This window comes from Salvelinus namaycush, chromosome 11 (genome assembly GCF_016432855.1).
Source record: "Salvelinus namaycush isolate Seneca chromosome 11, SaNama_1.0, whole genome shotgun sequence".
Classification (NCBI taxonomy): domain Eukaryota; kingdom Metazoa; phylum Chordata; class Actinopteri; order Salmoniformes; family Salmonidae; genus Salvelinus; species Salvelinus namaycush.
The window spans coordinates 12,214,846-12,231,703 of NC_052317.1; the positions used below are offsets into that span (position 1 = coordinate 12,214,846).

The window sequence follows — 16,858 nt, forward strand, 5'->3', positions numbered from 1 at the left end:
GACGGGGAGAGAGGGGAGTTTCCTTCTGTCCTACCAGTCCCTTTCTGGGTTCAGGCCACTCAATGGTGAGTGTGGTCGCTGCCCATTTGAAGACATCACTGGCCAAATATCTGTCATCCTCTACCGATACCCCGCTAAGGGCAGAAGAGGGCCTAGAGGTAACGACTTGCGCTTCCTTGTCCTCTTCCTCCTCCGCTGATGACGAGGTCCCCTTCCCCCTCCTCCGGGGCCAAGCCCTGGAAAAGTGGGTGAAGGTCCTTGGGATAGCCATCCATGTCGTCGACCCATGAGGGCTTGGTCTGTGAGGTAGTCTCCCCGCTCGAAGGCAGTGTGTGAGACGAACCACATTGGGCTGCTCTGTGCACTCTCCGATGGATGGTGTTAGCAGCAAAATCCTTACAATGGATGCATGACCGGGGGTCGTTGAATGCTGCTTCCATGTGTTCGAGACTCAGGCAGACGACACACAGTGGGTGCGTGTCCTTTCCTGATATGGTTGCCCTGTATGGACATGGATGTACTGGGGACGGAGCCTTGCTAAGTACCCCTAGCGCTGAGCTAGCAGACCCCATGGCTCCAAATAACAGCTAATCTGAGAACAAAGTGAAAAGCCACAATACCCTCACATACCCCTCAATTCGAGCCCTGGTTTTAAGCCCTTCACTCACTGACACTAAGATATTTGAGGAGTGCATGGTGACTGACGGAATTGGTTGACAAAATCTATGGATACTAGACTATAATTTAGTCTGTGAAACAGGTAGATCGACCTCTTATTTATTGAATAGGAAGAAATAGGCTCCAACACAAAGCCCTCTTGGTAATAGCCTAAAGTCATATTAAAATGAAGACTGTTTAAATGAATGAGGACTTCTCAAATTAGCCAACTTTCAGCACCCATGCACTGTCCATCTCCACGGCTGCTGCTTCATATTAATGTAAAGTTATGTAAATTACTCGAATATGTCTTATTGTGAGGTCAATAACTCTGATAAATAGCTTCAATAAGGGCAACTAAACATATTTTTTTATTAAAATAAATTCTAGCAGTAGCAAGCTTACCTCCGGTCCTCCTTCTCATCTTCGCGCTCTCCCTCTCAAACTGAACAGGACATCAGTCCCCTCCATGATGTTTTTAAAAATAAATGTATTTAACTAGGCAAGTCAGTTAAGAACAAATTCTTATTTACAATGACGGCCTACCCCGGCCAAACCTGGACGATGCTGGGCCAGTTGTGCGCCGCCCTATGGGACTCCCAATCACGACCGGATGTGATACAGCCTGGATGTAAGGCTACGTGTGTCCATACCCATCATGAAACGAGAGATGAGAACCTCTGTGAATACCGGTAAACTTCGTATTTAGAAGTTATTTTCCTGTAAAAATTGCTTGTTGCCGTTTCACATTTGTTAAACCCAAATCCTTCTGTAGGCTACCCTTACCCTAGGCCTACTATAATGAAGGCTGGTTCAACAGCAATGCTTCGTTTTTTTTATCCTGCCGATTTTATGACATCATTACATTTTATATTAATTTATTGTTGTTGTTGAGAAAAAAAACGAACAGATTGCTTGTTTTTCGTCCAATTTTATTCAAACCCAACATAGAATAAATGACACCGTCCTGGTTATATGGTGAAAACGTCCATGATGCGCATGCAATTCAGCTTCTGGAGAAGTGTAAAAGCGTTCTGTATGGTGGTTCCAATATGTATACAAAACATTATATTTAGGAGCACTCTAAAGGTGAGTGGACATTCTCCCTTTTTCTTTAAATTGGATCTCTGTTCAGCTACTGTGAAAAGTTTGGATGTGCTTAAAACCCTCCATAGTCTGCGTTGTTTTAATAGCCTATTACATGCCCGCAGGGAGTAATTATTGTGCCTGTAAGTGTATTTAGACATAGTGTATTTAGGCTATTTACAACAAGTTGTTGTTTTGTTTCGAATTTTATTTGAATTATTTGCTTTCTTTTTAGGCCTTATCAATAATGAATTGTATCTTGCTAATTGACAACGTTTGGCATGTTCATGCTCATCCATAATGTCATTTACACTAGGCCTAGCCCCTATATCAGCGCGAATGCTATGCATATATTTCAACAATGAAGCCATGCAATTACTTAGAACAATGTGGACTGCAAACAGGTTCAAGTTAAGATATTTAGCAAAGATGGGATGCGTCTAGATTTTGTTATTTAATTTCTGTAAACGATTAAACAAACTATAATGGACTAACATTGTAATTGGAGTTGATTCAAATGCAATACATAAAAGACAGTAAATACACAACTTGAAGCAACCACATATTTAGCCATGGAGCACGTTCTGATTGGCCAGTGAGTGGCCAAGCCTGACACACCCACAACTGGTTTATTCATCAAAACCTAGTCCTTTTGTGCCACCAGCACCCCACTGAAAATTTTTGGTTGTGAAAATATCAAAAATATTTGTTACACACCACCGGACCTATAGCGCTACCTACCGCCAGCGCATAGATTTACCATTGCGTTAGATTTGTTAATCAATTACAAATGACAGGACCCTCCCCTGGAAATTGAAAAATCATGACCCTCCCCCATTTTCCTCCGGGTAACAATTGTGTAAATTTCGGTCACTCCCTTATGCATAAGCCCACATGAGATGTGAGTTCAACTACCCTACTACCTCCCCATTCTGTGTTACATCATAACACCATAGGTCTTTCCCCTTTTTATACTATCAATAGTTGTTTCTCTACACCCTATAAATATAGGCAAATCGATGTGAAAATGTTCTCTCTTGTTTATGGTGCCAAAACACTCTTGTTTATGGTCCCAAAACTCTCTCTCTCTCTGGCTCTTTCATGCACGCACAGACAGACACACAAACACAGGATAACTATCCCACTACCCCTGGTGGAGGTAGTCACTATTGAAAGAGCCAGAAGTGGGTTTCAGATTTAGGGTACAAGGTTCTGCAAGTCTACAACGTCAATCAAAGCCGGCTTGACCAACCCCCTTTTCCCTTCGGGCCAGCAGGTTGTAAAGCCATTAAAGAAAGCATCAAGGATTTTCTTCCCAATAGACCTCTTAGTGCGAGCCTCCCTTTCAAGCTGTGGTTAAGGTTGGGGGGGCGAGGTCTCCTTGTTCCTAAATGAACCATGTACTGTTTTTGGAGCGCAAGATTCGGTATTATTCTTATTCACAGCGCTGTCTTCCTATTCGGAACTTTTGAGAGAGCATCCACCAGCAACATTAAGGTAAATCGCATACTTTTCATTCAAAAATTGTTTTTATCTTATCCATAAAGCCGTGCGCTTCAAACATCCTTGTTCTCAACGCAAATGTCTGCTCGTGTATGCCGGTATTTGTGTGAAAGCATTCAAATGGCAAGAGATTACGCTGTTTTCTAGACTAGCCTACTAACCCATGCTTGCCTGCAACAATTTCAATCCATTCGGTACTGTAGGCTATTAGTGAAGTCTAGGTTTTGCGCCTTCTTTTCCGCTATCCTTCATGCCGAACTCCTTTTCTAGACTCTTTATGCTTTAAGATCAAAGCCCCAGCTGGAGTCTTTATTTCTGCCTGCCTGGCATTTCCGAAGCTGTTGAAGTAGCTGCACATTATTAGAGAGCTTCGTGGTCCACTGGACTAAAACTAATGAGGCAGGGGCGGAAGACGAGGAAGGATACGGTACTGGATTGTACTTCAGTTCAAATTGAAGGAAGGTAATCTGGAGACGTTTGACATGGGATATTACAAGAGGATCCTATGGGCTAACAAAGTAGCCGCGGCTAGTTTACCTCAAACCAACATCAGGGAACTATGTTATAACACAGCTTCTGAAAAAAGATTTACGGGAACATTTTACAGACATGCTTCAAACCGTCTACATACGTGAAAACAGCATTTATGAACGATATGGTTTTCCATTTCCAAGGGTTCGTGTCCATTCTTGATGTATGAGTAACAACTCAGCCTCTTGAATCATCCACATGGCATCCACCTGACCCGTGCTCGGTCGCGGCAGCAGCTGACCCGCTTAACTCCAGTAACGTTGTAATACAACTGTCCCATGCACAATTATCCCCCCCACCGGACTCCGCCGCCTCCAAAAGTATACTAATTTGTACTTCCCGGGAGGTCCATTGTTTGAGAGCCTGGTGCATTAAAACGTTAAAAAAAACTAAATAGTCTATTTAGATTCCTAGATATCCAGAAGGCATTCAGAGAAACATATGGGGCTTGCACATTCTTGTTTGGACAAGCATCTAGTCCCCCTAGTTGAGTTACAGAACTGTCAGTCTTTTCGGATTTTTGCTTTTTTTTTTGTTGCTTTTTTTTGCTTTTTTTTCATTACCAGTTCTTGTATTCAAATTTGTGGTGATGTAAAATGAGCGTGTTGTGAAATCTATATGGCTGTCATATAGACTATAGGCCAGCAAAACATGCAAACACAAGTCTTCCCAAAATTATAAAACTAAAATTATAGGCAACCTAAAAATACCACCCAAAAATGGCTGCAAATCATTCAAAATGTGCAGATGAATATAGGTTCTATAACCACAGTTTCTACTCTTGAGAAATATTGAGTGTGAAACATTAATCATTGGGAAGAAATCCGAGGCCCTAGAACAGTGTGGCCAGCCATGGCAGTGTCTGTGTGCTGTTAATGCACTCTAATGGTCAGGTTTAGAGGGCTACGATTAACCTGAAGTCTAGACAACAGGAGTCAGCTTCAGTTACTCACAGACAGTCACTGGCCCTTTCATCTAGCACTCGTTTTAGCAGCCCTCAATCCTCCCTCTGTCTCCATTCCCCCTCCCTCCCTCCTTCTCTTCCTCCTCCTCCCTCCAGTCTCTCATCCACCTCTCTAACTCATCAAAAGCACAGTAATGCTCTTAAAAGTCTTGGCCTGTCTCTACCTCTGTAAAGAAAAGATATTCATAGCCAACCACCAGCTCTGTTTTGAATTTTAGGCTCTTTCTTTCTCTCTCTCTTTCTCCCCCCCCCCCCCCCCTTTCTCTCTCTCCTTCCCCCTCTCTCTCCCTCCTAAATGGATTACAGGTTTTGGTTAGGTTTCTGCTTTCCTTTAAGTCACAGAAGTAAACTGTATCACCCCTGCATCTTTCACCACTTGGAATAAACTCTGAATGTCTATAGGTTTTAAGGCATACCCCAGGAGGTAGCAGCAGCCTTTTTGGACTCTGCTTCAGTCTGTGTATCCAAACACGTGTTAACAGGTTTGTCCGGTGGAAAGTGTACCATAGCACCATAAGTGGTCGCAATGTGTTCACTGAATGGTTTAGGGAAACACTCCCCAGTGTGTGCTTATTCATGCAGGGAGGACACACTTCAGGAACAGAGGAAGCATAGCAAAGTCAATCATGTTACTGTGTTGCTTGCTGCCCTTACTCTTACACACAGACAGAACACTTACAATGGGAATCTTGTGCGAATGCCACCTAAAGTGATTTTCGGTCTTTTCGTTTTCCGTACCCGCTCGGGTTTAATGGAACAGTCCAGCCAGCTGCTGCTGCCAATTGCAGTCTGCACAGCAACCCTACTGTTAGAGCTACAGGGCTTTTCCCAACACGTATAGGAAACAACACAACTGTCCCTTATGCTTTCCTTATGGGGAGAGAGAAGAAGAGACAAAACAGTTCTGGACAACCTAAACTACATCGAGACGGACATACACACGCAACAAGCACCCACGCGCACACACACATGTGCATACTGTACATACAGTGTAATACACATGTAAAATACTCTGTCTCTGCCAGGACAGTAGTGACGGGAGGGAGGAGGTCCAGCGGCAGAGCCGGCACAGCCAGAGGCACCAGAGCCGGGGACAGCAGCCCGACGAGGTGGCCCAGTGGTGGGGAGAGTGGAGCAGCTGGTCCACCTGCTCCAGGACCTGTGGAGGAGGGGTGCGCTCTCAGGAACGACACTGTCTGCAGCAGAGGTAAAGATACACCATCACTGACCTGACGAAGATCCACTCTTGGATTGAAACGTTGCCTAACAAAAAGGTATGTGCTGGAGCAATCGCGTGTGCGGGCCGTACATTATTTCTACAACCAGTTTTTCCTGGTCAGGAAATAAAGGCAAAACTTGGGAACCTAACTAGCCATCACTTCTCTGAAGCTGCCACTGCCTGCTATGGTCTTTAGGCAGTAGAGAGCCAACCCAATGCTAGAATTAACTAGGCCAGTGGGACCAAGGAGTCAGGCTGCTAATCATTATGGCTACTCAAATTGGTTAAAAAAAAGTTTTGAAAAGTTAGCTTGCCAACTCATTAATGTTGTTTGTGAAATACTCTCCTGGAGGAAAATTAGACTCAACACTTACATTTGTTTTTGGGTTATAACACACTGTTTGAGATTTCTGTAAGAGTGACACTATTTCCCACAACATACTAGCTATGATGACAGCTACCAAAATGAACTCCAATTCAATTCTACCATACTCCAAAGGCTCATTCAGGAAGCCTGGAAATTGAGGTTCAACCATCACAGAGTCAACCAATCAAGACTTATAAAACGCTTCCTGTTTCCTGCTGTCACAAACTGTTATGACACGCTTTACACTATTACACTTATGACAGCCTAATGTAGGCATTACAACACACACTTACTTCCAAGTGTTCCGGAAATGTCTCCCAGCAGTGGTCTGACCAGGACTGACAGGCTGCAGTGCTGCTAACACACAAACACACACAGACACACACACACACACACACACACACACACACACACACACACACACAGACACACACACACACACACAGACACACACACACACAGACACACACACACACACACACACACACACACAGACACACACACACACACACACACACACACACACAGACAGACACACACACACACACACACACACACACACACACACACACACACACACACACACACACACACACAAACACACACACACACACACAACACACACAGACACACACACACACACAGTTTGACCCTGAACTGAACCCACTTCTCATACTGGGGGGTGTCAGTCCTCATCAGCGGGTTTGACTCCAGAGTTCATTTAAACGGCTGGTAATTGGGGGCTCAATGACCTCCGGTCTGAAGTGTCTATGTTCAATCCTGCCTGACGGCCCCTGCTGTTGGTGTGTGTGACATAACATGTACTATAACATATAACATGTATGTGACATAACATGTACTATAATATATAACATGTATATGTGTTTTGTTTGTGGAGGATTCAAGGAATAATGCTGATGGATTTGTTTGAGAACTGGGTTTGTTAAATAAGGTGGATTTGGGGTTTTCATTAACTTGACAGTTATGTGGATTAACAGTTTCTAGGGAGACAAATACAAAACGTCATATGTCCATATGGCTTAGATGTAAGTATAGGTTTTAACCCCACCAGTTTTCGTTTGAGAGAATAGGAGGTCGAGAAAGAGAGCAAGAGAGAGAGAGAAAGAGAGAGGGAACGAAAGAAAGAGACAGAGAGAGCGTGAAAAAGAGACGTTTCCCCCCCTGACAAATAACCTCCGGGGCACCCTCTTGCGGTCCGAGGAATGTCCTGTGGAATGAACATCAATCCCGGCGGTCAGCGGTTCCACATGACACGGGCCAGTCTGGCCAGAGTGACAGCCATATTTATAAAAGGGCTTTTAGTCAGGCGCTGGGCCATTTAGGGGGAGATTCCTCCCCAGATAAGCACCAGGGTTTGACTTTGAGCTGTTCCACCTGGCGCCCATTAACACTCCCCCTGTGTGGTGTGGGGGTTTGGGGAGGGTGAAGGGGGGTGGGGAGAGAGAGAGAAAGAGGGAGATGAGAGTAAAGAGAGAGAGAGGGGAAAGAAGAGAGAGAGAGAGGGTGGGTGGGTGGGTGGGTGGGTGGGTGGGTGGGTGGGTGGGTGGGTGGGTGAATGAAGACAAAGAGAGAGACAGGGAGAGAGGGAAAGAGAACAAGGGAACGAAAGAGGGGAGATGGAAAGGGTGTGTTAGAGAGAGAGAGAGAATGAGAGAGAGAGAAGAGGAGACCCACATCTGGAGGGGAAGAGTGGAAGGAGTGTTGGGGAAAGCTCTGAAAAAGCCTGGGAACGTTCAACATCTGGAGTCTAGGTGGGGCTCAGACTGTGAGAGCTAGATGTGTCTATCTCATGTTAGAAAAGTAGGCTAAACATGAAGGGCTGACTCCTTAAAGGGATTACCACAGTGGAGATACTAGAGTAACTCACCTTTTTCTTCTATGAGCTTATCGTGAACCTTTGAGGCCACTTCCACTTTACAAATCTTAAGGAGTACACTGTAAGACCCTTAACAAGGCTCAAGCTAAGGTATCTTTATTGTAATATCCCATTGTGTCTGCTCATGCCAGATAAGTATGTTTAAAATCCTTTCTCTCCAGACTCACTGCCACACAGAACATCAACAGTTCCTTCTGTGTCGGATCTCCGAAGCAGTATCAGCTATGTCCATTTCAGGTATGCTTTTACCCCAACACCATGAAGTGAATTTTCTCCTCTCCTTTTGGGAGTATCAACTGAGTCTCAACAACAGTTTTTGCTCGGCACCTATTAGCTTATGCACCATTGCCCTAACCCATTTCTAATGGATTACGTTTACATTGATTCAGCACCCCTTTAAAAGGGCAATCTGCAGTTGCTACATACTCTTTGGACTTATAAATTAAGCATATATACTAATTGATTCTTGAAGAATATACAGGTATCTTACAAAGTCAAACCCTGGTGCTTATCTGGGGAGGAATCTCCCCCTAAATGGCCCAGCGCCTGACTAAAAGCCCAGATGAGCTAAGTTTAACTGTCGTACCCTATCATATATTCAAGAATATATGCTTGTTTTACTCCAATGTTTGGAAACATTATACATGTAAACAAACACTCTATAGACTCCAAATATGCTCAAAACCGTAATTTTGATATCTTGGATGGTCAGTCCTTGCATCAAAAGCTCAGTCTACTGTATGCATTTAAGATTGTTTACATTTCTCCAGGCCCATCCCTCAGCTTTTTACCAAAACAGAGGCAGGGTGCCCTGTTGTTATTGTTATCGACTGCGGACTGCCCTGTTAAAGGGGAATATGAGCTTTAGACCGAAGATGTTTCAGTGTCACGGTCCAAAAAACATGCCTTGCCTACTCTACTTCCATTTGTTTCTGAGACTTGGTTTACTCTTGTCTCATCCTGCTGTTCTCGTCTTTCTCCCCAGCCCTGCGTCAGTACCAGTGTTAGCTTTAAGCAGCAGCAGTGCTCCCAGTTCAACGCCAAAGCCTTCGGCAGGAGACACTATGAGTGGGTGCCCCTCTATCCAGGTAAGCAATGAATTAGTCATAGATGGTTTTCGTTCTCTAAAATGCTATTTTGCTAGGTCCCAATTATAACTCCTCCCTATAGAAGTGTGCGGTTGTTCACCTTCACTGATTCGAAAAGGAAATGACTGGTATAAGAAATATGGTGAAGACTCCCCCGAGCCCATGCCTCCACCAATCCTATGCTTTTAGATTTGTGGGAAGTATTGAACATGTGCACACTTCAGGAGAAAGAAGCTATTATTGGGACGCACCTTCTATTTCTCTCTCTCCTTCTTCCTTTCCCTCTCAAGCTTTTGCCTAGTTGCATTCATTTGATGTAAAAAAAAATTCTCATGATTACTCCTTCATTTGTCTCTTTGTCTTTCATTCTTTTGTCTGCCTCGCTTGGCTCTTGCCTGCCAGAATCAGGAAACGAGTACCTTTCCATAGAACGTCTTGCATCATGCTTTAAGGCCCCAGTCCAAGGCTTATGTCATCTTTAAACTCAGACTATTATGTCTCGGTTTCTAGGTAAATGACATATAGACATGACAAATAAAAACATTCTCATTCATATCTAATCGCATTTGGGTGAATTTCTCAATCCCTTTCTAATCAAATCTCCGTTCTAGACAATAACCTCAGGGACTGGCTTTTGTAGCTAGCGTCAAAACAGCCTTAACGAACTTAAGAGTATCTGAGCATTTCTTTAAGTTGTTCTCTGTCACTTCCTGGCCCAGATGACTACATCAGTATCTCCAACAAGCCGTGTGACCTTCAGTGCACCAGCACCACAGGGGAGAGGCAGCTGCTGGTCCCTGCCCACGACGGAACCTACTGCCGGGACGGCATCTACCAGGGCGTCTGCATCGAGGGCCAGTGTCAGGTGCGCCACAGGGATCGGTATTAGGACCATACATTTTTTTCCGTGATCAACCGCTTGAGTCTCTTTTGGTTCAAAGCATCTGCCAAGCAATGTCAATCAATGCCCTTTGGACCTAGGTCTGTAATGAGTTGTTGCCAGGAGATTTTTTACCTAATTAACCACTTGAGTCTCGTTTGGTTCAAAGCATCTGCCAAACAATATACCTAGTTTTCCTGGTCAGGTCACAGGGTTAGGAAAAGGATCCCAAACGCATGAGGACTTTCTTCTCTTCTCTCCCCTGGCTGCCCTGTACTACAGACGGTGGGTTGTGACGGGAAGCTTTACTCCAGTAAAACAGTAGATACGTGCGGCGTGTGCGGCGGGAATGGCAGCTCCTGCTACAGAGTGTCTGGATCTCACCGGAAAGGGAGCACACAGTTAGGTATATCTTAAGTAGTATCAAGAGGTTTTACAGCATATCCTACCTTTTTAAGTGCCCTTCTAAACATCTATAAAATCAAAGAGCCCTAACCTCCATTTCACAGTGTGCCTGGAAATAAAGGTGGGTGATCTTGTTTTTTCCCCTTTGGTTCAGGTTATGTGTTTATCACCAACATTCCTGTTGGTGCCACCGACATCCAGATCATTGAGAGACGGAAAACCGAAAATATACTGGGTAAGATTCAGATCATGTTGTATTGAATTTTATTGGGATACAGTAACTAGAAATTGTGAAACTTAACAAGCGGAACATGTTTTGGAGCAGAACAACCTTCATAGAAATATGAGCTGTTGTTGATTTCCGTGCGATTACCATAGGCCCTATCCAATCAAAACTCGTGTCTGGGTTCGTGGAATAAATCTAAAACAAAATTAATTTAGCGAGAAAGTTGTTACAGCTGTTGTCCATAAGATCGTATTGCTTTCCTCCAGCCCTATCCGATGAAGCAGGACACTTCTTTTTCAATGGGAACACAATTATCGACAATCCCCGTAACTTCCGTGTTGCTGGCACAGTCTTCAAGTACAGGAGACCCGCTAACCTCTTATCAGATGGATTTGAGTACATCATCGCCCAAGGACCCACTGACCAGGGGCTAAACGTCATGGTAGGTATTTAGGTATGTACTGTCTGTAGGTAACTAGGGCATGTTTTCCAGTGAGTCCTAAAAATAGACAATTGACATGTTGGCTTTGTTGTAATGTGATTGAAAGGCCTCTTACCCTTTTATACAAGTACTACAACCTGAATGGAAAGATGCCCCACATCACATACGAGTACACCGTACCTCGCACCCCAGAAGCCCGCACAACAACCCCAGTAGCCTCACCTCCAGAGGAGGTCCAGATACGAGCACTGTCCGTTGTCGAACCAGCGGTCCCAGAACCATGGCCCCTGGTGGCCCAAGAAACAATAGCCAACGCCACTGCCACTGAACTCTCCTTCAATGATAATGAGATTGAGGCCAGCGAGGACTATGGGAAGCTGGGAAACCACAGTGGTGTTCTGGTCCCGGACGAGCCTCCAGATGTAGACCATGACCTGGATCATGACCATGAAGGTCTTGTGTGGGAACTACAGGCTCCTCTCAACCTCAGTCGACCTCCAGCCATGCTGGTGTTCAGACCAGCCAGTGAGATCTACCACAACAACCTGGAGAATAAGCTAGGAGACCAGGGACATCCTGCACCTGCTAACTACAGTGAGTCTGAGTAGGAAGTTGATATCTGGGCTGTGTATCCACTTGACTGTTTTACAGAGAGTTTTAACTTTCAAATGTACATACATTGTTGTATCTGTAACGTACAAGGACATTGGCCTGTAGTCTGTCACTTTTAGTTGGGAAGTTTCTTCGAAGTATATTATTGCGGGATATCAGCAAACAGTTTTGATGCCCTTTTGTAATGGGACTGTTCTGAAGAATTTTTAATGAGATCTGAAATCATTTCTATGTATTTTACAATATTTTACAAGGGACAGACTCAAACTTGATCGATGGCGACTCTCCCGGTCCCAATGGCACCCACCGACCATCCAAGCCCCTCCACAGGAGCCTGTTCCTGGACCTGGTCTCTGAGCCAGGTGGCTTCAGACAACCCTGCCAGGATGGCTCCAACCTCTGCCCTCTCCTGGAACTCAACACCAGCTCCTCCCTGGACAACAGCCTGGCCCAGCTGGAGATCTACCCAGGCAGCCTCAACCTCCACGAGGCCACGGCTGAGGACAGCGCCCCCTATGGACTCCTTTTCCAACCAGAGCCCAACGGGACAGAGAGTTCCAACCTCGTCAACCTCCACCAGGTAGAGCCGGTACAGGCCCCCGACACAGAGAGGTGAGCTGCCTTAGTGGAAGGGTGGGGGGGGGGGGGGGGTCTGCCGCATTATATGTGCTTTAGTTTGTTGTTATTTGTTGGCCCTTTGCATTTTCATATTGAATAACCATCATGCTTTTCCCCCCGATGGTACCTACCTTTATATTAAGTAGATACATTGCTAGGTTCAATTTGGTTCAATTCAGACGTTCAATCACCTTTCCTCCTCTCCCTCGATCTCTTCCTCCCATTCTCCGGGTTTTGTCCTTCTTCCTCCCTCTCTCTCCCAATGCGTTCCAGCAGCAATGAGTTTGAGGTGGGATTGCTAGACCGTGACATCAGCCTTGCTGACATGTACAGATGGAAGGTATCTGCGTATGCACCCTGCAGCTCAACATGTACCACAGGTGCAGCTACCAGCCACACCACACACACAGTGTACACAGACACACACACACGTACACCCCCCACATTGTACACACACATTCTCACACACGTTACACAAACATAGACACGCACCGGTACTGGCAAATCACTTAGTGTCTCTTCTCTCCAGGTTGATCATACCTCTCACTAAATATACTTTAGTCTCATTAACCAACTTAACGTAAAGGATACATGTTCACTGGGATGTTTTGTTTAACCCTGACTGTTCAACAGCTGTGTGAGTTTCGGTATTATATTGGTCATGGTAGTCTACGTTTCCTTGCCAGGTATCAGCACGTCCTACGCCCTGTGCGTCCGGTATGACGGCTCTGAGGTGGATGAGACTTACTGTGACGCCGTGACCAGACCTGAACCCACACATGAGTTCTGCACCGGGAAGGAGTGTCCACCCAGGTTAGATATCCCATATGATCAGTTTGACTGCAACATCAGACTGGGGTCCTTGTGGACCATTAAATAGTATTCTGAATTGTATTCCGTTGGCTAGGACCTGATGGTTTCAGAATAACGACTGGGTTTGTAGCTCCTTTGAAACGTTATGCCCGTTGGCATTCAGTCTGCCGTTCCCTTCACACAAATAATAACTTTTCTCCGGTACAATTGTGACCGACTGGAGTTTGAACCTGGTTGCCCTGCATGCCATAAGATTGCGTTAGCCAGCGGAGCTAAAGCCTTCTACTAACCTTTATACTTGGTCTGACTGGGTCTTCGCCCTAGGTGGGAGACCAGTCGGTGGAGTGAGTGTTCGAGGACGTGCGGCGAGGGATACCAGTTCCGTACAGTGCGCTGCTGGAAGATGATGGCTCCAGGCTTCGACAGCTCTGTGTACGACGAGCTGTGTGTGGCTGCAGAGCTGCAGAAACCAATGGCACGCAAGGCCTGCAAGAGCAAAGGCTGTGGCCCACAGTGGGAAGTCTCTGACTGGTCTGAGGTGTGTGTGTGTTTTTAAAAATGGTGTATCTGTCAAGGAATCTTTAAGATAGAAATGGATCTTCAAGTATGTGTTCTGGGTAACAGTAGGAACCATATGAAGTTGTAAAATGTTAGCTATCATACTTCATCGCTGGATCACGGGCGGCAGGTAGCCTAGTGGTTAGAGCGTTGGGCAAGTAACCGAAAGGTTGCTAGATCGAATCCCCGAGCTGACGAGGTAAAAATCTGTCGTTCTGCCCCTGAACAAGGCAGTTCACCCACTGTTCCTAGGCCGTCATTGTAAGTAAGAATTTGTTCTGAACTGACTTGCCTAGTTAAATTGAAGGATCATAATAGTGAGTGTTCTCTGAGCGTTGATGGAGGGCAGTGTGGTCGTTTCTCTCTTCCAGTGTTCCGCTCGGTGTGGGGGACGTGGTTTGAGGAGTCGGGAGGTGCGCTGCTCCATGGAGACACGTCTGTGTAACGAATCCTCGCGGCCACTCAGCGAGAAGGAGTGTGAGGGACCGCCCTGTGACCGCAGGTGGACTGTTTCGGACTGGGGCCCTGTGAGTTAACCACCCTCGGCTGCACGAAGGTCTTAGCCTAGGCACAGCTAACACCCAGGGGTATTCCCGTGGTCAGGAAGAAACTCCTTTACACCATCAACTACTCTCAGATCGTCATGTTCTTAGGCCTTGGCAGCAACAATATGGGCTGATAAAGAATCTTGATATTGTATTTTGATAATATATAATTGATAGGAAATCAACACAGCTCCTCTTGATCTTGAATACGCTCTCCCTCCTTGTCCCTTTGTTTCCCTCTCTCTATTTCCCTGTCATCACGTACTGTCTCTCTCATACATCTTCTTACTCTTCCTTACTGTCCCTCCCTCACTCTGTCTCTCTCTCCCCTTCCTCCCTCCCTGGCTGTCTGTGTACTCTCTAAGTGTTCAGGGGCCTGTGGCGAGGGCAGGATGACGCGCTACGTGGCGTGCAAGAACAGCAACGGCAACGTGATCTCTGACGGCCAGTGCGACCTGGACCTCAAGCCCCTGGCCGTGTACCCCTGTGGGGACAAGAACTGCCCCGCGCACTGGGTGGAACAGGAGTGGGAACAGGTGAGTGTGCTGTAGCTTTATGGAGAAGAAAGACTTGCCTAGCAGGGCTCAATACAAGTCAGATCTTTTATTTGAGAGTTCACCGTGAGTTCAGCTTCAGTCGTTTCTATTTTCATCCCATTTGATTCAATACGCTTAACAAACATTGTCGTAGCCGCGTTAAACAAACATTGTCATGGTAATAACGCAACAAACAAGTCCAGGCCTTACAGCAAGGACAAAACTTCATTAAAAAAAAGGTCATGAAAAAAATGAATGCGGGACTACCGATGACTGGTTTTGGGCGTAACAGTCTTCCTTTCTTACCTGCATGTACCGCTGTGTGAAATGTATGATCCACAAAGGAACTACATGCAAGATGACAGAGAAGTCTCTGGCTGTGGCTGTGACAATCTTCCTCTCCTCCCTCCCTGTGTACCACCAGTGTAACACCACCTGTGGGCGGGGGGTGAAAACGCGGCAGGTGGTGTGTTCAGGCCTGGAGGACGGCGTGTTCAAGGAGTTCCACGGGCAGACGTGTGACTCCGCCCTCAAACCCGAGGAGAGCTCCGCCTGCTTCCAGAGGCCCTGCTCCAAGTGGTTCACCACTTCCTGGTCTCAGGTACATGTCGTTAGAGCGATCCAACCGCTGTCACTGTTACTCACTTACTTAAGACCATCAATGGACTCCTCTCCATCGCACTCTGTCTAGCGCAGACTCCTCTAGCTCATTCCACTGTTATTTAGACCATTCTATCAGTATTTAAGTCATAGTTTAGTAGTAGATGGGAAAGAATAACTGCAGGGTTTGTGTGATGCTCTCACTCTCTCCCTTCTCAAGCACAGTACAAAATGTGGACGCTTGTCACTTTTTGTTCCTGTGTGTGAGTAATGCCGTTGCTTTTCTTCTCCTCCGATCACAGTGCAGTAAGACATGTGGCAGCGGGGTGCACGTTCGGGAGGTGAAGTGCTACCAGGGGGAGGAGCTAGGCCACAGCTGTGATTCCGCCCTCAAACCTGAGGCCGGGCAGACGTGTGAGGTGCAGGCCTGTCCCACAGAGGCCCCAGGTAGGAAGAACGCTGTCTGTCTGCCTAACTGTCTGTCTGTCAAAATGGCCACTGTAATATTGTCCCCCCCCTCTTCTCCCCCAGTTGAAGAGGTGTGTCAGGACAAGGCTACGGCCAACTGTGCCCTGGTGCTGAAGGTGAAGCTGTGTACACACTGGTACTACAGGAAGGCCTGCTGCCAGTCCTGTAAGAGCAAGGCCCCGTAAGGGCCAGGGGCCACAGGCCAGGGGCCCGCACTCACAATGGCCCCCCACAGAATGTGAAGACAGTCCCCATACAGGACACCTTGCACTGTGCCCTGGACTCTTTTCCTTTAGATTGTAGACTTGTCCTATAGCCTGGTTCCAGAAGTTATTTGGCCTGTAGCCAACTCTGACTTGTTTTCATGCCAAAGCTACGGGTAACTGCCAAAATAATGGAAACACCAACATAAAGTGTCTTAATAGGGCGTTGGGCCACCACGAGCCACCAGAACAGCTTCAATGCACCTTGACATAGATTCTACAAGTGTCTGGAACTCTATTGGATCGATGCGACACCATCCTTCCATGAGAAATTACATAATTTAGTGTTTTGTTGATGGTGGTGGAAAACGCTGTCTCAGGCGGTTCTCCAGAATCTCCCATAAGTGTTCATTTGGGTTGAGATCTGGTGACTGAGACGGCCATGGTATATGGTTTACACCGTTTTCATGCTCATCAAACCATTTAGTGACCACTCGTGCCCTGTGGATGGAGGCAATGTCATCCACTCCCATCTGGGTAGAAATGATTCACCATAGGTTGAAGGTGATCACCATAGGTTGGCATTTACCTGGCCCTCTAAGGGGTTGAGTGGACATAAACCATGCCAGGAAAAAGCACC

General features: G+C 46.1%; 1 protein-coding gene across 1 annotated transcript; it reads left to right on the top strand.

Annotated features, from left to right (window-relative positions):
- Window positions 1-62: 62 nt before the first annotated feature.
- Window positions 63-16,237, top strand: si:ch211-267e7.3 (ADAMTS-like protein 2). Its single transcript, XM_039004530.1, has 18 exons — window positions 63-158; window positions 5,767-5,948; window positions 8,386-8,461; window positions 9,210-9,312; window positions 10,032-10,177; window positions 10,475-10,598; window positions 10,752-10,832; window positions 11,090-11,265; window positions 11,394-11,859; window positions 12,132-12,489; window positions 12,769-12,875; window positions 13,182-13,308; window positions 13,633-13,846; window positions 14,238-14,393; window positions 14,777-14,947; window positions 15,372-15,548; window positions 15,850-15,994; window positions 16,079-16,237. The coding sequence occupies exons 1-18, from the start codon at window positions 63-65 to the stop codon at window positions 16,198-16,200; spliced, it is 3,027 nt and encodes a 1,008-aa protein (XP_038860458.1). The 3' UTR covers window positions 16,201-16,237.
- The last annotated feature ends 621 nt before the right edge of the window (window positions 16,238-16,858 follow it).